At 42.9% G+C, this 23733-nt stretch overlaps 1 protein-coding gene across 5 annotated transcripts in view; it reads left to right on the forward strand.

Moving 5' to 3' along the window:
- The window catches only part of RNF130 (ring finger protein 130), a 220168-nt gene that overhangs the window by 90923 nt on the left and 105512 nt on the right, over positions 1–23733 (forward strand). For all 5 annotated transcript variants that reach the window (XM_056516991.1, XM_056516995.1, XM_056516990.1 and 2 more), the window contains exon 3: positions 8760–9010. In XM_056516991.1, coding sequence (XP_056372966.1) covers positions 8760–9010 — 251 coding nt within the window. The remainder of the gene's footprint in view (positions 1–8759; positions 9011–23733) is intronic.

The raw sequence follows: 23733 nt of genomic DNA on the forward strand, positions 1-23733 counted from the left end.
TTTGTTTATTTTTGGCATGATTTTCCTGAAATTATGTGCAAAATACCGTAACCATGTGTAATTTTTACAATAATCTCACCAAAATCTGTATAATTGTGTTGAAAATGCCGTAAGAATTCAGTATGTGAAAGCAGCCTAAAGACTTTTAAAGGGGTATTCTGGGCAAAAACATTTTATCCAAAGGATAGGGGATAAGATGTCTGATTGCTGGGACCCCCCCGCAATCTCCCTGCAGCACCCGCTTTTTTAAGTAGTACAATAGTAGAAAAGCGTGTAAACATATGGATATCATTTTAATCGTATGGACCCACAGAATAAAGAGAACATGTCAGTTTTACTGTGGTGTGCACTATGTTTCTTTTGGACACTTTGGATACTTTCTTAAGTTGTGCCTTACATTATATGGTAAAATGAAAGGTGTCATTACGAAGTACAACTGGGTCACACAAAAAATAATCCCGCATAAAGATCCGTAGATGGAAAAATAAGAGTTATGGCTCTTGAAAGGCATGAAGTAAAAAAACTGAAATGTAGAAATGCAGATGGCTGTGTCCTTAAAGGGGCTTCCCCCCCAGACATCTTATCCGTTATCCAAAGAATAGAGGATAAGATGTCTGATCACGCCACACCCCCTCCCATGGATTGCATTGAGGGGCTGGGCGTGACGTCAACGGGGGGGGGGGGGGGGGGGCCTTTGGATAGGGGATAAGATGTCTAGGGGCAGATTACCCCTTCATGGTCAAAATGGGCTGCCCAATGACCAGCTGCCATGATCAAACACCACACTCTGAGGATTAATGGAAAATTGTAGGCTGCATTTCAGAATCACTTCAGTGTGGAATTTTAAACCTAAATGGAGCATGATCCATCAGCTAAAATAGGTAAGCACAAGACATACAAAAGAACCTCTACATTATTCTCCAATAATAGCCTATGCTGACTGAACTATATACATCCCAATTTTTTTTTTCTAAGTGTTTCATTAATGAAAAACCGAGGCCCTGGAAAGAACGAATAGTAATAAAACTCCTCTAGTGGTAACGGCAGGATTTGAGAGTAATAGATGTCATCTGAAATCTTACAATTACCGGAGCTTATTGGTCACTTTAATACTCCGTGATCTTCTCTACCGCCATGTCTATTACCATAGATAATACCGTGACATCAGTAATAACATGAAGTGCATTTGGCAGTTCTTTACCCAGAGTGGCGGTGACCTGTGCTGTATTGGTTCCTCATAACCTCTCATCTCCATCCCCAATGTGATCAATGAGAGGTTGACTTCTCTGGAAATGTCACATTACTGGCTGCCCACAGACTCATTTCGTGGACGTTCTTAATATTCTCTGGCACCAGAATTTGCCTAATTTCCAGTAACTCGGAAGAGTAAGAGCGCATAATGAGGAATTGAGAATACTTAGAGGAATAACATTTCTCTGGGATATCCGGTTACATTGGAAAATATTTGCTCTGGTCGTAATAACAATAAGGCTTAATGAGAGCTACGGACACGACGACGTTGTTCTCAATTAATGTTGTCTGGATATAGTAGAGAAGGCTCATAAGAATATTAATCGGTGGCCCCTTTCCTGTGCAGACTCCTGCCTCCACTGTACAGCAGTGCTCTTCCAACTGAGGCCCTCAAGATATTGGAAAACTACAACTCCCAGCATGCCCGGACAGCCATTGGCTACTGCTGCTACAAATTATTTAGATTTTTCCTCCTTAGATATATGAAGATGCTGAAAGAAAAAGAATGTAGATCAGTTTTTGTATTTGATCCCTTTGTTACATTTGTTAAGACTTTGTTCACACTAACATCGAGGCTTTTTTTCCGATGGATCCAGAACAGACCTGTATTACATGTTAGGGCTGGGAGGTATGACCAAATGTGTGTATCGTGGTATTTTTGTAACTTTTGGCGGTTCCACGGTATATAACGGTATTGCTATGGGCAACTGGTCAACTTATCCTCTGCACAAGTTTTGATAAATCTCCCCCATTGGAGGTAAATAGAAGTCTTGGTGCCCTGGTACTTAAAGCACCAGGAAGTACACTTACATCCTGAGCAACAGAGTAACTATCAAGTGAGTGCAGGAGCTGTCAGCAGACATGCACTTAGGGTACGTTCACACTACGGAATTGCCGCGGAATTTCGCAGGCGCAATTCCGCGGTGTGAACTTTAACATTAGTGTGAACGGGTCTCCGCGAGACCCATTCACACTGCGGAATTTCAGCGGCGGACATTTCCGCCGCTGAAAGTGTTCCGCGCAAAAAAAGAACATGTTCATTCTTTGTGCGGAATCCACGAGCGGACCATAGCCTTCAATGGTGACGGCTCAGTGCCCCGCGGCCCTAGCGCCGAAGTATTCGGCCAGGCGGAATCTCCGCTCACTAAATTCAGCGAGCGGAGATTCCGCAGTGTGAACGAGCCCTTACAGTCAATGACAGAGAACAGCGTTCTTGCTGGTCTCCTTCATTAACCCCGTAAGTGCCGTAATCATAATCACCGGACCCCTAAACCAATTGGCTACCCCGCAACATGTATGCGGAGGTCCAATCAGTTTGCTCCCCTGTCGGAGTTCCTCTCACCTGCTCCGTGTGGGTTGCGGCTCCAACCTGCTGATAGAGTATGATGAGTGAGGATCTACTAGCAGATCACCAATAACACTGAGTAATGCTATACAACAGCAAAGCATTACTCAGTGTAAGCAATCTGATTGCATGTAAAAGTTTCCCATGGGGGACCTAAAAAAGTGAAAGTAAACTAATAAAAATGTAATTTTTATTACATTTTTTTTAAACACACATAAGCGCCTCCCCTAATAAAGATTAAAATCATTCCCTTTTTCTATTTTTTAAATAAAAATAAATTAAAAACCCTGCATATTCGGTATTACTGCATGTGAAATTATCTGAATGATTAAAATATAATGTTTATGATCCCATATGGTGAACGGTGTAATAGTAAAATAATGCCAATGTCCACATCACAACCCTGATAAATTGAACACAAAAGTAATCAGAAGTGGTACTGAACACTACAGATCATGGCGCAAAAAATGAGCCTTCACACAGCCCCGTATAGGGAAAATGAAAAAAGTTAAAGGGTTCAGAATACAATATTTTTGTTGAAATAATTCTTTATTTTTATTTATTTATTTTTTTTTTTTTTTAAAAGCAGCACAATAATAGTAAGGCATGTAAGCATAAATTATATTTTTTTGGGTTGCGCCATACACTTTATAGTAAAATGAGTGATGTCATTACAAAGTACAATTGGTCGTGCAAAAGTACTGTTGGGCATTGTGGTAACGGTCATTGCAGTCTTATGTGGCTCAAGTTTTGGTACTGCTGTGCTGATACCATGGTCTAGAGCAGTGTTTTCCAACCAGGGTGCTTCCAGCTGTTGCAAAACTACAACTCCCAGCATGCTCGGACAGCCGAAGGCTGTCCAGGCATGCTGGGAGTTGTAGTTTAGCAACAGCTGGAGGCACCCTGGTTGGCAAACATGGGTCTAGAGGAGTTGCAGTAGCCAGATGTTGTTTTTCTGCGCCTCCTGATGTATCTGCCATTGCCGGCACAAATGTAAGAACTAAATAAACCAGAAATGATTTTAATGATATATACCATCAAGGAATAAAGTATGAACATATTAAAAGCATAAAAGAAGACTACAGATTACAGCCAGACTACAAGTCTACAAGTCACTATAATATATACCGTATATCTTGTATCCCAGGCTGATTCCACTAATAGCCTAACACTATGGACCTTATTTTGAGTCCTCAAAAATGGTAATTTTATGGCTGAAATTTGGGCCATATTTAGGGATGTTTGCAGCTTAAAATGTGGCCCAAATTAGAAATGAAAAAAAAAAAATGTCTGTAAACATCAATAGAATTATAGCTATAAATAAATACATGTGGGAACAAACAAGCTGTCAACTTAGTTTAATAGAACTCAATAGTAAAAAAAAATCTGGCCGTTTTTAAAGTAACATTAACAATAAAATAGTCATCTAAAATAGATATCTGAAAAATAAGAATCATACATGCTGCATGGTGTCTTTTTTTTTTTTTTTTTTTTATTTGGGGGGGGGGGGGGGGGAGGCAAAAACACTGTAGCCAGATATAATATGAAATGAGGGGACCTTTTATTTGTTCAAATGCAGTTCAAAAATCCATCGGAATTGTATTAAAAAAGGAAAAATTACAAAATAAAAAAAGGAGAAAACAGTCAAATAAAATCCAAATAGGGTAAAAAAAACTAAAAATTCACCTACAACAATAGTAAATCTGGGCCACTGTATTAAAGGGGTATTCCAGGCCAAAATTTTTTTTTATATATCAACTGGCTCCACAAAGTTAAACAGATATGTAAATTACTTCTATTAAAAAATCTTAATCCTTCCAATAGTTATTAGCTTCTGAAGTTTTTTTGTCTAACTGCTCAATGATGATGTCACGTCCCGGAGCTGTGCATGATGGGAGAATATACCCATAGGAACTGCACAGCTCCTGGGACGTGAGTCATCAGAGAGCAGTTAGACAGAAAACAACAACTCAACTTCAGAATCTAATAACTATTGGAAGGATTAAGATTTTTTAATAGAAGTAATTTACAAATCTGTTTAACTTTCCGGAGCCAGTTGATAGCCGTTGGCTGTCCGGGCATGCTGGATGTTGTAGTTTTGCAGCATCTGGAGGTCTGCAGGTTGTAGACCACTGTGAGAGAAAGTTGTACTCGCCTATCCCCGCCGCTCCGGACCGTCACCGCTGGCCGGGATGTCGCCGTCCATCACTGTCGCCGCGTCCCCGAGGTGTCCCCGACGCTCCGGCAAGGCCTCTGCTTCCCCGGCAACCGCGCTCTCCGTCGCCGCCATCACGTCGCTACGCACGCCGCTCCTATTGGATGACGGGACGGCGTGCGCAGCGATGTGATGACGTCGATAGAGAGCGCAGACGATGCAGGGGATCCCGAAGAGGACGCGCCGGAGCCCCGAGGACAGGTGAGTGACCATCACCGGAGCACATGGGGCACCGTAAACTGCTATCCGGTGGCAGCTGAAGCAGTCAGCGCTGCCGGATAGCCGTTTATGCGATGGTCCCGACATAAAAAAGCATCGTATGTTGATGCTGCCTTCAACATGCGATGGCCTCTGAGAGGCCATTGAATGTTGAAATTATCGTATGTCGGGGCCATCGTAGGTCGGGGGGTCACTGTATACTTTTATGCAGAATATTATCCTTCTGATGAAACATAATGACAAGACATCTTGTCTCTTGATATTGACCCCTAGGTCATCACTGCATTGGGTGCGCACCTCAGACGTGCGTTATGAACACGTCTTAGCAAGAGAAGCTTTAATAAGAATATGGATGAACCAGAGGCCGGCGAGGTGCCGTGCAAACAAATGACACAGTTATGTCGCTGTATTTAAGTAGCTTTAATTGTCCGATGTTCATTCGGTGCATGTTGTATATTACTGAAACCTGTCACTCGATTCTCTACAACACACAGAGGGGCTTCTTGGAATCTGGCTTAATGCATATTTTACATAAACGTTTATTAAAGGATTGGTTTACGGAGTTAAGTATTTAGTTTTAATCTCCGGCCCTATATGGCGGGATGCTTGCTGATATCCAGAGTCTCATAAGGGAAAGTTACGCAATTGGTGCGCAGGGACAGAGATCTATTAATAGGCTTGTCCAAATCTTATTTGTGCTCCCTCCATATAGACAGAACAAATCCAAGCTGAGGGTAGTAGGAAAGGATTTGTTTCCTGCTATGTTTTTCTGGGATCCATTCTTTTCTGTGACTAAGCAGTAATATTGTGGGACCACAAGAACATGATTAAAAACATATAAAGACCCTAAGAAAGGGCATCTGTCAGCAATTCTGCGCTGTCAAAACTGCTGATAGCCCTATATAGAGGACGGGCAGGGGCGTGTTACGATATCTATCGTTTTGGTCATTCAACATGCATGGTCAAGAGAAAAATGTTGTTTAAATTGATTATGCAGGATTGGAAACACAGAACAAATTTCTTTCAAAAACAGCGCCAACCATGTCCTTAGGTTGTGTGTGGTATTACAACGTGACTCGATTAACCTCAATGGAACTAAGCTGCAATACCACACACAATCTTAGGACAGAGGTGGTGCTGACTTTTAGCTTTAATCTCCCAACCACAGAAACTGCCAAGGCGCAGGCTCTTCTCCTTAGGTACCCTGAACTCTCTTTATTAATGGGGTTCTCCACTGCTAGACATCTTATTCCCTATCCAAAGGACAGGGGATAAGATGTTCGATCGCAGGGGTCCCCCACGATCTCCCGCAGCACCCAGCATTCTAAACAAAAGCCGGGTACCGGCGGCCATTGTTGTGATGTCACAGCCAACCCCCCCCCCCCCCCATTCATGTCTATGTGGGGGGCATGGTGGCCGACATGCCCCCTGCCATCTACATGAATTGAGGAGGCGTGGCCTGACGTCACGGGGGTGTGTCCGTAACATCATAATCATGGCCACCTGCTCCAATTGTTCTGAACAAAATGTTCAGAATGCTGGGGCAAGAAAGTATCCTTCTAAGGCCCCTTACACACTGCCTTTCTCCCCGTCAAGAACGGCCGTCAGTCACTTTTTTTTTCATCTGACTTTAATGGTCGGTCTCATGATGGGGAGCAACGGGCAACAACGGGTCCCGGCGGCTCCCATTTACTATTATGGGGTCGCTGGGCCCCGTTATGAATAGCGGGAGAAAAAGACGGCACATTCTGCATGGCTGCATGAAGCCTAAGAGTTAAGGCCCTTCCTCTCTGCTGTAAATGATGTCTAGTCTGCTGTCAATCATGGCTAATGAGGAGGAGCCAGGAAAATGCACTATAGAGAGTTCTGTGCACCTAACAAGAAGAGCCCACCTCCCAAACGCTTGACATTCTGGCAGCTGGGAGATTAAAGGGATCAATAATCAATTCTCTCCTGTCCTCTAGCCATGTATAGGCTGTCAGCAGGTTTGATGGTTCAAAACTGAATCAGACTTCTATAGGGTGTCTTTCATCGGTTTGGCCATCCAAACTGCTACATGATTAGATAAAGGTCTGATATTGTAGTATTCAAGTGAATGGGTCTGAGCTGTAATACCAGGCACAGAGCATAAACAAGAGTGGCGCGGCTTCTCATAAAATACATACTCTTTTAGAGCCTGAGGGACATTTTGGAGCAGTGCTGAGCAGTGTTAGGCTACAGTTCGCTCTGTGTTTACCTAGTTCATCAGTTGTATTCTTTAGCAACCTATCAAAAAAGTATTTGCAATAGCCCCTTTCAGTTTAATGGCCTCAACACAGTCAGTCAGTTACTACGGTCTGGCCAGTTCCTGCAAATATGCATTTATTTAATGGGACTCAAAATCATGATCTATTATGAGTAGAGATGAGCGAACTTCCAGTAATTCGCTTCGTCACGAACTTCTCGGCTCGACAGTTGATGACTTTAGCCTGCATAAATTAGTTCAGCTTTCAGGTGCCCCGGTGGGCTTGAAAAGGTGGATACAGTCCTAGGAGAGAGTCTCCTAGGACTGTATCAACCTTTTCCAGCCCACCGGAGCACCTAAAAGCTGAACTCATTTATGCAGGCTAAAGTCAGTAAACGCCGAGACGAAGTTCGTGACGAAGCGAATTACTGTAAGGTCGCTCATCGCTAACTAGGAGTTTAGGAGGGAGGAAGGGTTTCTTACAAAGTTTCTTGTATGTTCCTTTTTCCAGTATATTTCACCAGTTCTCCAGTGTGTGCAGCCTTAGCCAATCATAGCTCATCTCACACGCTGAACTGTTCTGGGCTGTGTGTTGCAGTGTGACTGAGACTGAGCAGAAAATACAGAGCAATGTCAAGGTAGTAAACTAAAAAAATATAAAAAAAACAAAGGCAGGGGGTGGTTTATCATGATGGGGGCAGTGAACTGGGAGGATTATAACATTTAACATGATCATGACAGATTCTCTTGAAAAGATATTACTATTACAAAGTTTATCTATACATACGCTATTGACTTATGGAAACAAAAGTTAAAACAAGTATACTTTTAAGTTTCACTTTTTTTTTTTTTTTTTTTATATTCTGCAACCCCCACCAAACAAATGTGTTTTCAAGAGCTGTACTATTGCACCCGCAAATATATGCATAGTCCATGTGAATACGAGAGCCTTTGCTATCTCACAAGTGTTATTACAGTTATCTAGTGAGAATTATGGTTCCATCATCCGTTCTAAGCCTGTCACTAAATGATATAAGCCGGCATGAGTTCAGCTGTTAGCTAGATGTATGATTTTGTAGTAGGAAATAAAATTTCCATTAGTCCAGCATTTTCCAAGCCTAATTTCCCAATGGATCCTGCATTGAATATAGAGATGCCATGTCTGCCTAGGCATTTAGCATTTAAAAATATCTGGTTGTCAGGGTATTGGTAATTAGTTGCCCCAGCTTGCTGGTATTCTCTATGGAGCCCATCCTACAAAGTGGCTTCACAATGCATATTTAATGTTACAGAGTTGTTGTTTTTTTTTTTTTTGTAATTTTAGTTTATAGTGTGATAGATTTGGAAATTCTTTCCAATCCTACAGGCTATTTTAGTTGAATTATTTTAATATTTTTGGATGTTAGGCACGGTTTTGTATTGTGCTTTATATATTAAATAGAAACGTTCTAAAATGGAATAAATTATCAATTTTTTATGTGTTTTCTCTTTCTTTTCCACATCAGGAACTGGAGATATCGTTGCCATAATGATTTCGGAGTCTACGGGTCGAGAAATCCTCAGTTATGTGGAAAGGAACATCTCTGTGCTTATGGCAATAGCAGTTGGGTCTCGAAGCCCAGCCAAAAACTTGAGCCGAGGTTCTTTGGTTTTCGTCTCCATCTCTTTTATCGTCCTGATGATTATTTCTTCGGCTTGGTTGATATTTTACTTCATACAGCGGATCAGGTACACAAGCGCTCGAGATCGGAACCAGGTAACTAACCCTTTATTTATATAAAATATAAGATTCACATTGGTATATAGTATTCACATAGATTATTTTTACTACTTTTATAATTATTATATCTTGATTAAAGGGAACCTGTCAACAGGTTCTACCCTATAGCAAATGTTCAAGAGGGCAACTGGACCGAATGAGAAACCTTATTTAACCCTATATAACATGCTGCCACCAGAGCATTTGCTATAGTGTAGAAAATGAGCTTTAACAGTGTCCCACATCTTATGCTAATAAGGCTTATGTAGTCATTGGATCGTGCAACATCCTGAAGTAGTTACACCTACTAAGGCTTGATTGACAGCCAGGGCACAGCCAGCATCCTAGCTCTGCTACCTCAAGTCTCCTGTTACCCCAGAAGTCACTTTATGCCCAGGACATTTGTGAAATCTCGCACAGGCCGTAAAGCAGTGGGGACATCTGCCATGTCCAGGCTGCCAATCAAGCCTGAGAAGGTGTGGCTACGGCCAATGGCGCGGTGACTACTTTAGGATGCCACACACCATGATGACAACTTAAATGAGTATTCCAGTATTGAAAAACATATCACCTATCTGCTGGGACATGCTCCCTTCTCGCGGATTGCTGGGGCCCCATACGGGAGATCGCAGGGGGCGATCTCCCGTATGGGGCCCCAACAATCCGCAAGAAGGGAGCGTGTCGACTACCACATGAAGCGGCTGCTGACACGCCCCCTCAATACAATTCTATGGCAGAGCCGGAGCGCTGCATTCAGCAATCTCCGGCTTTGCCATAGGGGGTGTGTCGACGCCACTTCGTACGGTGGTCGATGCACGCTATCTGGCCGGAGAGCCAGGGCCCCGTACGTGAGATCGCGCGGGGGGTCCCAGCGGTCGGACCCCCCACAATCTGAACATTATCTTCTATCATTAGGATAGGGGATACGTTTTTCAGTACTGGACTACTTCTTTAAGCCTTATTAGCATACAGCGCAGGACACTTTTAAAGCTGATTTTCGACACTATAGCAGATGTTTAGGAGGAATTCTGGACCTGATAGGAAACCTTATTTCCCCTATATAATGTATTGCCACCAGTACTATAAGGAGGTGGAACCTGGTGGCAGGTTCCCTTTACATGGGATATAAGAATCTGTATGTCCTCCTGAGCATCTGCTGTAGTGTATTTTAAAAGTCTCCTGCACCGTATGCTAATGAGGCTCAAGTAGTCATTGAGGCATGCAACATTCTGAAGTAGTCACTGTGCCCCGTACTGTAATCACGCCTACTTGATTGACAGACCGGGCACGACCAATGCCAACACTTTTACTTAAATCCTGTGCAGGCCCAAAAGCAGCAATATCTCTTGGCATGAAGCAGTTTCTGGGCTAACACAAGGCTTGATGGCTCAGAGCAGTGATGTCTGCCGTGCCACCTGCTGTTGGTTAGTTTTTAGAATTTTCATCATCTTCTTGTAGTATCTTCTTCTGTGTGTGTTATTACAACTTGGCTGCATTCACTCCAATGCAACTGAGCTGCAATACCACATACAACCTAGGGACAGGGTTTATTGAAGAATTCAGCTCTGTTTTTCTAATTCTGGATAACTCCTTTAAACCTTTTGCTGTGGAACTTCAGAGGGCTAAGGCTTTGACAGTGAGTGGGGCTTAACAGCCTTTTTATCCTGCTGCACTTAGAGTAAAGGGGGGAGGCTCCTGCTGCAGCCAGTTCTCTTAGAGCCAGACTAAAATTTGAGAAGAGGAGCTGGCACATAGCTAAAATCATGGGACACACAGAGTATAGAGAGGATTTTTTTTATAAATGTATTATTATTATTTATGATTATTATTGTTTTTATTGCAATATGAGATAAATGGGTTCAATGGAAAGGAGCACTAACATTTAACAATAATAATAAATAGAGGAAAAACTTATCAACAGTAGTGATTTTGGAGAAAACTCCTTGAGCGTTCAAGTCCATTTACCTGGTGATCCCTTTGACTTATAATACACAGCTAAAGTACAGGGCATGTGCATAGTTTTAAGTAGAAAAGCAATGGGGTAGGCAAGCTTTTGCTGCTAGTTGCCTTAAAGGGGTACTCCCCTGAAAACGTGGTGCCAGAAAGTTAAACATATTTGTTAAAAATCTTAATCCTTCCAGTACTTATCAGTTTCTGTATGCTACAGAGGAAGTTCTTTTCTTTTTGAATTTCCTGTTTGTCTGACCACAGTGCTCTCTGCTGACACCTCTGTGCATTTTAGGAACTGTCCAGAGTAGGAGCAAATCCCCATAGCAAACCTATCCTGCTCCTGACAGTTCCTAAAATGGACAGAGGTGTTAGCAGAGAGCACTGTGGTTAGACAAAAAGGAAATTCAAAACGAAAAGAACTTCCTGTGGAGCATACAGCAGCTGATAAATACTAAAAAGGATTAAGATTTTTTAATAGAAGTAATTTACAAATCTGATTAACTTTCTGGCACCAGTTGATTTGAAAAAAAGGTTTTCCAGGGTAGTACCCCTTTAAAGTAAGAGAGGGGTCTTGTCCGGCTGGGAAACATGGAAGAATAGAATATATATTTTTCGCAAACAGGAAGGATCAAAGGAAAAGTGCATTTTCTACATTTGGTGTTCCAGGTTAACTTTAATTGTTTGGTCGTTTAGTCAATGGTTGTGTTTTGCTTAGAGAGGTGCACATCCAACAGGTTTTCCACAAACAGGGGAACTCTACGACAATAACCACACGCAGTTTAACCATGAATTTCTGTGGTTTTTGGCTAATTCTAAAATCCTCAGATTCCAGTAAAATTAGGTTCACCCAAAAACCACTACATGTGTGTGCACCCTTAACAAGAGATTATACAATCAAACATAATAGTAATGAAATTAACCCTCCACTGAGTACCTAATACAGTGTTTACCAACCAGAGTGCCTCCAGCTGTTGCAAAACTTCAACTCTCAACCTTTGGCTGTCTGGGCATGCTGGAAGTTGTAGTTTTGCAACAGCTGGAGGCACCCTGGTAGGGAAACACTGACCTACCATTTAGGCAAATAATTGGTAATATCGATGTGTAAAAATGGGGTAACAATATGTGTCGCAATGTGAATTATAGTCGTCTATAGAACTGCAAGTGCTACATTTCTATTTTTATGTCGGGTTAATATAAAGGTCAATGTAGAAATACTGAATCGGCTAGAAAAGTTTCATACGGAGCTGCAATTTCGAGCAGTCATTATTAGTAAGACATGTATATATTACAGTGTAGAATTTATAAAGAAACTGCTGTATTAACTAGGCCACTCACTTGACAGCAGATTTAGTATGTGGTTATTTTAATAGTTTGTGCTTTCACAGGCTGAACTGAAATAACTAGCACCAGCTTGCGTTTCCTTTTTGGTAATTTTTGCAAACCCCCAGCACTTGTTATATTTGACCTGTTTCTCAGTTCTGGCAGTACTAAGCATTTATTTTAGTCATTAGTGTATTATATGATAGCCAGAATATACCTAGCACCTTAGACTCCACCCATGAAATAGACCACACCTTATACTTTGGACAGTCCCTATTTATTAGAAGGGTTCCTTGACAATAAGGCCGGGTTCACACTTCGGAATTTATGGCTGAACAAAATCCTGCCAGAGATTCCTAGTGCGGCCAGCACCGACTGATTCAGGACCACACAGACATTGCCATCTCGATAGATGTCAGTGTCCGTGGCGCAGGTTCCGCCAGAACATTAAGCAGGTTCAATGATCTGGTGGAATTATTTGGTCGTCATTTTCTATCGGAAATCTCGTCCAGAAAATTCTGCAGTGTGAATGGGTTAACTGAAAACCCATTCAACTGCATGTTATCCTTTTCCGACTAAAATTCTCAAAGTGATATCTGGGTCAGTAAGTGTTCAGTTTTCTTGCAGTGCCACCACAGGAGAAATTAATTATTACACTGTGTACATTTGAATCAAAGGGTTGATAGAATAATGCAGAGCAAGTAGGATCCTGAACAGAGGACCCCCAATTACTTAGAATTCAGGGTATGTTTATTTGTTTTTTTGTAAAGCAAGGTAATCATGTAAGTCATATATGGTTTTAAAACGTTTGTCTTCGCTTAATAAATAAAGCAGAACATTTGGGCACGAGCTTCTCACAACACCTAGCACACCTCTCCTTCATTCAGGCCAATGCTGTTAATGGCCTAAAATGTTTTAAATAGTACCTGTCATATTCTGTGGAAAAATGTTATTATATGTTACTCAGTACCTAATCCTGATCATGTACATATATTTTTTTAGGTTTCTAGCACCTATACTTCTCTCTCAGATATCTACTATCTGTTACTCACAGGGTTTGTCATTCTGTGCTTCGGAGAAGTGTCCTAGTCGAATGAGTGTTTGTAGTAGCGATTGTTCTTGATAATTGGCCTGTGGTAATAAAGGGCCTGTGATTGACTGACTGTACCTTTTTTGCAGTCATTAACCTGTTAAGGACCAATGACGTTGTGGAACGTCTTGGCACCCTGGGCTTTAAGGACCAATGATGTTCCACAACGTCATGGCGTTTTCCGGTCCCTGCCGCTCGCCGGGCAGAGATCGGAACCGGATGCCTGCTGAAATGCTTCAGCAGGCAACCAGGGAAACCGCCGAGGGGGGCCATGCCCTTGCGATCTGCGGCGATACCGGGCTGATCGGGTCTCTGGGATCCGACCGCCCGGTAATTTTGCATGATCGCGGCTGTCACAGACAGCCAGGACCATGCTAAAGTATAGGAGCAAGGTGGCAAGCCTGCCACCTCCTCCTATCCCCTGCGATCAGTCGGTTAGTTAACCGACCAATCACAGGGGGGGCGGTTACTTCCTCCCGCCCTGCCCGGCCCCTGGAAGTCCGGAGAGGAGGGGAGGAAGACCGGAGGACGCGGCGGGGGATGGGGGAGTGCTGGGGACCGCCCCCCGGTACTTACCTCCGTCCCTGAAGACCCGGATCCCGGCGATGAAGACGGCGGCGGCGACAGGTGAGTTCCTCTTCAGCCGCGGTCGGGCCCTTTACAGCAATGCACGTCGCCGTAAAGCGACATGCATTGCTGTATTGGGACCCTGTTTACTACAACTCCCAGCATGCCCAGACAGCCCTTGGCCGCAGTTTTGGGACCACTGTGCCCTTCCAGATGTTGCAAAACTACACATCCTCAGCATGCCCTTACTGTCCAGGCATGCTGGGAGTTGTAGTTCTGTAACATCTGGCCCTTCAGATGTTGCAGAACTACAACTCCAAGCATGCCTGGACAGTTTTGGCATACTGGGAGTTGTAGTTTTGCAACATCTGGAAGGGCACAGATTGGGAACCACTGTATTAGTGGTCTGCAAATTGTAGTCCTCCAGATGTTGCAAAACTGCAACTCCAAGCATGCTGGGAGTTGTAGTTCGGCAACATCTGGCTCTAAAGATGTTGCCGAACTACTACTTCCAGCATGCCTGAGAATGTTTGGGAGTTGTGGTTTTGCAACAACTGGAGGCACACTGGTTGGGAAACATTGTCTGTTTCCTAACTCAGTGTTTCCCAACCCGTGTGCCTCCAGCTGTTGCAAAACTATAACTACCAGCATACACTGATAGACTGTGCATGCTGGGAGTTGTAGTTTTGCAACAGCTGGAGGTTCCCCCCCTGTGAATGTACAGGGTCCATTCACATGGGCAGGGGGCTTACAGTGAGTATCAGTCTGCAAGTTTGCGATGCAGCAAATTTTGCGCGGCAGCTCAACCTCGCAGCGGGAAACTCGCTGTAACCCCTGCCTGTGTGACTGTACCCTAAAGACACTACACTACACTAACACAAAATAAAAAGTAAAAAACACTACATATACACATACCCCTACACAGCCCCCCTCCCCTCCCCAATAAAAATGAAAAACGTCTGGTACGCCACTGTTTTCAAAATGGAGCCTCCAGCTGTTGCAAAACAACAACTCCCAGTATTGCCGGACAGCCGTTTACTGTCCAGGCACGCTGGGAGTTTTGCAACAGTTGGAGGCACCCTGTTTGGGAATCACTGGCATAGAATACCCCTATGCAAATCCCTAATTCAGGCCTCAAATGCGCATGGCGCTCTCACTTTGGAGCCCTGTCGTATTTCAAGGCAACAGTTTAGGGTCACATATGGGGTATCGCCGTACTCGGGAGATATTGCCTAACAAATTTTGGGGGGCTTTTTCTCCTTTCACCCCTTATGAAAAGGTGAAGTTGGGGTCTACACCAGCATGTTAGTGTAAAAAAATAAATTTTTTACACTAACATGCTGGTGTTGCCCCATACTTTTCATTTTGACAAGAGGTAAAAGGGAAAAAACGCCCCCCAAAATTTGTAATTCAATTTCTCCCGAGTACGGAGATACCCCATATGTGGGCGCAAAGTGCTCTGGGGGCGCATAACAAGGCCCAGAAGGGAGAGTGCACCATGTACATTTGAGGTGATTTGCACAGGGGTGGCTGATTGTTACAGCGGTTTTGACAAACGCAAAAAAAAAAAAAAAACACATGTGACCCCATTTCGGAAACTACACCACCCCTCACGGAATGTAATGAGGGGTGCAGTGATAATTTACACCCCACTGGTGTCTGACAGATCTTTGGAACAGTGGGCTGTGCAAATTAAAAATTTTGTACAGCCCACGGTTCCAAAGATCTGACAGACACCAGTGGGGGGGTAAATGCTCACTGTACCCCTTGTTACGTTCCTCAAGGGGTCTAGTTTCCAAAATGGTATGCCATGTGGGTTTTATTTCCTGTTCTGGCACCATAGGGGCTTCCTAAATGCAACATGCCCCCCAAAAACCATTTCAGAAAAACGTACTCTCCAAAATCCCCTTGTCGCTCCTTCGCTTCTGAGCCCTCTACTGCGCCCGCCGAACAAATTACATAGACATATGAGGTATGTGCTTACTCGAGAGAAATTGGGCTACAAATATAAGTACTGTATTTATCGGGGTATACCACGCACCGGCTTATAACACGCACCCTCATTTTACCAAGGATATTTGGGTAAAAAAAGTTTTTTACCCAAATATCCATGGTAAAATGAGGGTGCGTGTGTGCGCGTGTATACCCCGATACACCCCCAGGAAAGGCAGGGGGAGAGAGGCCGTCGCTGCCCGCTTCTCTCCCCCTGCCTTTCCTGGGGTCTAGAGCCCTGCTGCCGGCCCTTCTCTCCCCCTAGTTATCGGCGCCGCTGCCCGTTCTGTCCCCCTGACTATCGGTGCCGGCGCCCCATTAGCGGCGCCGATAGCCAGGGGGAGAGAAGCGGCGCCGACAGCCAGGGGGAGAGAAGGGGCAGCGGCACCCATTGCCGGCGCCGCTGCCCCGTTGCCTCCCCCCATCCCCGGTGGCATAATTACCTGATTCCGGGGTCGGGTCCGCGCTGCTGCAGGCCTCCGGCGTGCGTCCCCTTCGTCGTTGCTATGCACGGCGCGGCGCATGACGTCATGCGCCGCGCCGTGCAGCGCATAGCAACGACGCCGGGGACCCACGCCGGAGGCCTGCAGCAGCGCGGACCCGACCCCGGCATCAGGTAATTATGCCACCGGGGATGAGGGGAGGCAACGGGGCAGCGGCGCCGGCAATGGGTGCCGCTCCCCCTTCTCTCCCCCTGGCTGTCGGCGCCGCTTCTCTCCCCCTGGCTATCGGCGCCGGCAATGGGGCGCCGGCACCGATAGGGGGACAGAACGGGCAGCGGCGCCGATAACCAGGGGGAGAGAAGGGCCGGCAGCTGGGCTCTAGACCCCAGGAAAGGCAGGGGGATAGAAGCGGGCAGCGACGGCCTCTCTCCCCCTGCCTTTCCTGGGGGTGTATCGGCGTATAACACGCACATAGACTTTAGGCTAAAAAATGTAGCCTAAAAAGTGCGTGTTATACGCCGATAAATACGGTGTACATTTTCTCCTTTTACCCCTAGTAAAAATTAAAAAATTGGGTCTACAAGACCATGCAAGTGTAAAAAATGAAGATTGTGAATTTTCTCCTTCACTTTGCTGCTATTCCTTTGAAACACCTAAAGGGTTAAAATGCTGACTGAATGTCATTTTGAATACTTTGGGGGGTGCAGTTTTTATAATGGGGTCATTTGTGGGGTATTTCTAAGATGAAGACCCTTCAAATCCACTTCAAACCTGAACTGGTCCCTGAAAAATTGTGATTTTGGAAATTTTGTGAAAAATTGGAAAATTGCTGCTGAACTTTGAAGCCCTCTGGTGTCTTCCAAAAGTAAACACTTGTCAATTTTATGATGCAAACATAAAGTGGACATGTATATGTTAATAAAAAAAAATATTTGGAATATCCATTTTCCTTACAAGCAGAGAGCTTCAAAGTTAGAAAAATGCAAAATTTTAAATTTTTTCATCAAATTTTGGAATTTTTCACTAAGAAACGATGCAAGTATCGACAAAATGTTACCGATAACCTAAAGTAGAATATGTCACGAAAAAACTATTTTGGAATCAGAATGATAGGTAAAAGCATCCCAGAGTTATTAAAGTTTAAAGTGACAGTGGTCAGATGTTAAAAAAACGCTCTTTTCCTAAGGTGTAAAATGGCCTGGTCCTTAAGGGGTTAAATGGGTTAGCCAGAGAAGGTGTGTTTTTTTTTTTTTTTTATTATCTGAGAAGAAATCGGTAGGATCTCCGATCCGAAAAAAGATGGTGCCTTGGAGCGCTCCTTTCCAGCAAGAAAAGTGTGGAATTGATAGCCACACAATCGGAAGGTAGGTAAAAACTAGAGATTTATTCAGGTATAGTACAAACATAGGATAACGCGTTTCGAGGGGTGGGACCCCCTCTTCGTCAGATCCTGGCATTAGATAGGCTGAGCTTCCTTTTATGCAAAGCAAAAGCCCGCGAAAATTCCAGCGGACGAATCAAAATATAATACATATAAAAACAAGAAATATTCATCGTTTGTTACAGCAATTAAATCATAAATCAAAAGCGACAGTAATAACATCGATTCTGTCATGGAACTGATAAAAATAAATTTACCAGGGACATATACCGCCGAGGCCTTTACTGAATCTTCAGTGTTAGGTTGGAATATTGATGTTACCATTCCATGTGGCACTTATACTGGAAAGTAGGTTCTTGTAGGCATCTGTATTCGTTCCTGGGATAATAAAGAAAGTGCAGCAGGGGTCCCCTAGGCAGATGGAGTATGGGAGACCTGCCTGCTCCCTGAATTCTTCTCGTTTGCCTCGGAGATGCAATAGAGATGTAATCGAAATTAATATATGTATATATATCCTTTTAACGTGAAGAGTGGGAAACCGTTTCTCCCTTCTCCCCTCATCTTTGATGCACTCCATTGGTTATTTCCTGGATGTTTATAACTGGGGGAAGAACCCAGTAATGTCTGGGCAGATTCTTGGAGGTAAGAAGATTACTTGTTGTGTGTAAAAGGGTACCACATTCATTGGAATGTATAAAGATATATATCCAATGGTAGTTGCAAGACGCTTTTCTTCTTCATTTAAAGGGTCCTCTTCTAATTGTTTTATGAAGCAACAAAAATGGAGATTGCATGCATCCTCCATGAAGATGCCTAGTTGTTATTCATTCATATAATATAATATTCTTTTGTGGGTTGTCCCAATAGGTAATTCTCTTGGGTCACTGTGGCCAAAAAGAGATAATTAGTGTACAACTTCTACCGCTTCATTTAAACCTCGCGGTTGTAATGATTCCAGTCTGTATATCCAAAACATCTCCCTTTTTGCCAGCGCATCCAGGCGGTTTGTAATGTGGCTCGGGATAAAATCAATGGGAGTGATGGAAAAAGCATTGTCCTCATTGTTATGCTTCAAAGTGATGTGTTTGGACAGACTGTGTTTCATATACCCCTTTTTTATATTACATCTATGCTGATTAGTTCTTTGATGTAATTTTTGTGATGTCCTGCCGACATATTGGATCCCGCAACAACAGGTGATTAAGTAGATCACGAATTTAGATTGGCAGGTAAGGTGAAATTTTAGATCAAATGTTTCACTGGTGTGGTGACTTGAAAATTGTGTGCTCTGATTGGTTATTATTTTACAACATAAACATCTTTTTTTGTTGCATTTATAGACCCCTTTTTTCATTGTAGTTTCTATGGTTTTGTTTGTTCTTTTTTTCTGTCTTTTCAAACGGCTTGAGGATAGCATTTTTCTCAAAGAAGGAGCTCTTCGGAAAGTCATTAGTGGTTGTGTGGGTATAATGTTTTTGAGATAGGGATCACATTTCAGGAGGTCCCAGTGTTTTTTCAAAATATTCCGGACACTGGAATGACCTGTAGAATAGGTAGTGATGAAATTACTAGCGTATCTAGTTGCATCCTTCTGTTCTTTTTGTTTTTTTTGGGTTCTTGGGTTTTCTTTTTCTTTTCCTTTTGTTTCTCCTTCATAAGTTATTTTAGGTCCAGGTGTAACCAGTTCTGAGATGGATGTCAGGCAATCCTCTTGGGTAAGTGCCAGTGCTTTTTTATATGCATTATCCACTAGAGTTTTTGGATAACCTTTTGCCTTAAATCGAGCTTTCAATGTTTTGGATTGCGACACAAAAGTTTTTTTGTCGGTACAGTTTTTTCGGACTCGTCGGAACTGGCCGTATGGAATACTGTTTTTCCATTTGCAATAATGACCACTTGAGAAGGGTACATAGCTTTTAGAATCAACAGTCTTGAAAAACGTGGAAGTGATGATTTTATCGTTTTTATGTGAGATTTGGAGATCTAAAAATTCAATTTTGGTCTCCGAGTAGTTGGGGGTTAAAGTTATGCCCCAATCGTTATTGTTAATTTCTTGAATCAAGATGTTTAGACTTTCAGGTGAGCCTTTCCACAGGAGAAACAAGTCATCAATGTATCTCTTATAGACAACTATGCTCTCCTGGAAAAGGGGATTTCCTCTGAGGAATTTGTCCTCAAATTGCCCCATAAAAAGATTTGCATACGACTGGGCGACTGTTGTCCCCATCGCTGTGCCCTTTATTTGATGGAAGGTCGCCCCGTCGTAGGTAAAGAAATTGTTCTCCAGAACAATCCGCAGACAACTCAACAGAAAGGAGGCCTGTTTGGCAGGTATATTGGGATCTTTTTCCCAAAAATAGGCTGTACTTGCCAGACCTAAATCGTGTCTGATATTTGAATACAGTGCTGACACATCCATGGTCATGAGCAGCATTCCTTCTTCCCAGACGGTGTTTGAGTGTGGTTATTAGTTGATCAGAATTCTTAAGGTAGCTCAGTAAATTTTGGACAAAGGGTTGGAGTATCAAGTCCAAGTATTCTGAGATGTTGCTTGTGATACTCCCAATCTCTGCAATGATGGGCCTGCCTGGTGGATGTGTCTGATCTTTATGTATTTTAGGGAGATGATAAAAAAAATGCCATTTTTGGATTTGGGGGTCCATAAAAAATGTTTTTCTTTTTTTGTAATGATTTTTTGTTCTACTCCTTCTTGCAGAAGTGAAAAGATTTTTGTTTTTAATTCTTGTAGTGGATCCCTTTTAATTTGTGAATAATAAAGAGTGTCGCCCAGGATCTTCCAGGCTTCGGCATTGTAATCGTGGTAATTTTGGACCACAATGCCCCTGCCTTTGTCAGCGGGGCGAATCACGATGGGGGGGGGGGGAGATTCATGTTTCAGGAGTGCAATCCTCAGGGAAAATTGTATCCAAAAATACTATCTTATATTTTTTTTTCTCTCTTTTTCTGAGTTTCTGAATTATCAGCGAATTTTATACATTAAGGACTGTCAGATGTCATATTGCAGAAATTTCTCTGTTATTTTTAGCATTTTAATAAAATTTTTTCTTGGGTACCGATCCAGAATAATGTCCTTTCTGAGAACACTCAGCAGTCCGACAATATATTAAGAGAAATTTCAAGTGGAATTGGTTTTCCTAGAAGGGCGCACACATCTCATTGTGCGCCGCTCGCTGTCCCCTCCAGGAATAAAACCTCTTCTTCTGCCAAGTTTTGCTTGTTGGCAGCATCAGTTGCACACTAGCTGGGCAAATAAGCAAAACCTAAATCAAACCCAGTTTCTCCGTTTTTTCACTGAATAAATATTTTTTTTTTTTACTTATTTTTTTCTCAGATGATGCGACTTTTATTTATTTATGTTTATCCAGTTTTCTAGTAAATATTTTCATTATAAAGAAAAAAATTAAATTACATAGTGATCCCTGCTTGACTCTGTGTATTAGTTAAGGTTACACCTTGCAATGCATTGCAACTAGCGGAAGGGCCAGAAATTATTTCTGGATGGACAGGACTAGGGCTGAAACAACTAATCGATTAAGCTGCAACTAATAGATTATAAAAATAGCTGTCAACTATTCATAATCGATTAATTGGTTGGTTGATTAGTTGGTCGCCCAATTTCTAAAGTTCACAACTTTGGTCCTCGGCAGCCTGTTTAGTGAAGAGGGGACCCAGCGTAAAACATCTTCTGCTTCCTGCAGCTCCTTTCCCTGAGTCCTCGGTTTTCAGGCTCTGTGCTAAAGGCCAGATTTAAAATAGTTGCAGAGAGAAGATGCAGGAAGTGGAAGATTATGTGTGCTGGCCCCTCTTACTAAGTGGGCTGCTGGGGCACGTAGGAGGGACAACCGGGGAATGTGCTGCCCCTCCTATCTGGCAAAGGTAAGAAACATGGAGGGGGTATAGCCCTTACAAGGAAGAGAAAAAAAAAAGAAAATTATATTTAAAATAATTATTTTACATATTTAAAGAGTAGCTATCACTAAATTAAATTTCTCTATTCCCCCTCCCCATCTGTCCCTGACACTAAGTACATCTATCCCTGTCTGTATTTCTGCCCAAATCCCCATAAAAATACCTTTTGAAAAACAGCTGCAGGAGCTCAGAGTTGAGCTCTCTGGTGAGGGCAGTAAGTGGGCGGACCCGGCACGACGTCATCTGCAGCCTGGCTGGGGCTCGCTTCCGCCCGTCTCCTCTCTCTTTCCTGCAGTTCGCGTGCTGCAATGAATGAAGAGAGGGAGATGCAAGGGGCGTGGATAATAAAATTTTGCGTGCTGAACGTCAGAGGGGGAAAAGTAATCCTGAGCCATATAGGGTGACACCTAGTGGCCAGGTTTACAAATGTAAAAAAAAAACACATAAAACATGATTTGTTTTAAATTTGTTAGAAACATTTTTTTTTTTTTTTACATAAGCTATTTAATAAAAAAAATTTTTTTTAATGAGAGTACCCATTTAAAGAATAACTCCAGGATGTAACAACCTATCCCCTATGTTAAGGATAGGGGATAAGTGTTAGATCGCGGGGGGTCCGACTGCTGGGGCGATCTACTGAACGGTACCCCGATTCTTAGCATGAATGGGGCGTGTCGACCACCGTACGAAGCGGCGGCCGACACGCCCCCTCCCTGCAGCTCTATTGGAGCCGGAGCGCTGCTTTTGGCTATCCCCAGCTCTGCCGTAGAACTGCATGGAGGGGGTGTGCAGGGGTGTGGAAATTTTATAAAAAACTACTTGTCCACGGGACTAAAGTGGAGCAAAATCTACTTGTCCCTCATGACGATCCACTTGTCCGGGCCAATTTTCGCTTTTACGCTCTGATTTTTTCCTCCTCGCCCTATAATAGCCATAACTACCTACTATAAGGATACCTTTTAATTTTTCAATAACGTATTCTCTGAACCAAAGAATATATATATATTTAGGGAAGTGAAGTTGAAATAGTAAAAGATAATTTAGCAGATTTGGTGGTTTTTCTTTTCTGCGCCATTTACCTTGTGGTTGAGGGAACATGTTAGTTTTTTACTTTAGGCGCCTGATTACAGCGATACCAGATTTGTATCGTTTATGTCATGTTTTACTAATTCTGAACTTTTTCTAATTTTTTTAATTGCCATTTTTTAACCCCTGTAGCTTTATTTTTTTTCCGCATACCAGGCTGTATGAGGGATCATTTTTTGCACCATAATCTGTTTTTTGTATCGGTACCATTTTGGCATTGATCTGACTTTTTAATCGCTTTTTAACTTTTTTTTCTGGGATATTATAAAAATTGCAAATCTGTGGTTTGGTATTTTTTATTACATTTACCGTACGTGATACATAATGTTATATTTTAATAGGTTATACAATTACGCACGAAGCGATACCAAATATGTTTATTTTTATTATGTTTATATGTTTTTATATAGGAAAAGGGGGTGATTTGAACTTTTAACATGGAAGGGGTTAATGCAGCGGTCTTCAAACTGTGGCCCTCCAAATGTTGCAAAACTACAACTCCCAGCATGCCCGGACAGCCAACGGCTGTCCTGGCATGCTGGGAATTGTAGTTTTGTAACATCTGGAGGGGCACCGTTTGAAGACCACTGGGTGTCTTTCAAACTTTTATTAAAACTTTTTTTTTTCTTTTACACTTTATTAGACTTATGAGGAATCATTAGATTCCTCAGACAGATGAATAGATTCTATTGAACTCTATTAATCTGTGTGCTCTGTGATCCATTGATAGAGCCTGGTCCAGCCAGGATCTATCAATGACAGAGCCGGGACAGGAGGAAGCAGAGGTAAATCCTCCGGCTACCTCCATAGTGGATCGCCCCCCTGCGATCGCGCTGTGGGGGGGGGGGGGGTGATCCACCCCCCTAGCCCACCAGGGAGCATTCACATGTCCCTTTAGACCAGTGGTTCTCAACCTTTTCGGCGACCGTACCCCCAAGGCCTGAAAGTATGTCCACGGGTA

The sequence above is a fragment of the Hyla sarda genome, chromosome 4 (assembly GCF_029499605.1).
Source record: "Hyla sarda isolate aHylSar1 chromosome 4, aHylSar1.hap1, whole genome shotgun sequence".
In the NCBI taxonomy this organism is placed as follows: Eukaryota; Metazoa; Chordata; class Amphibia; order Anura; family Hylidae; genus Hyla; species Hyla sarda.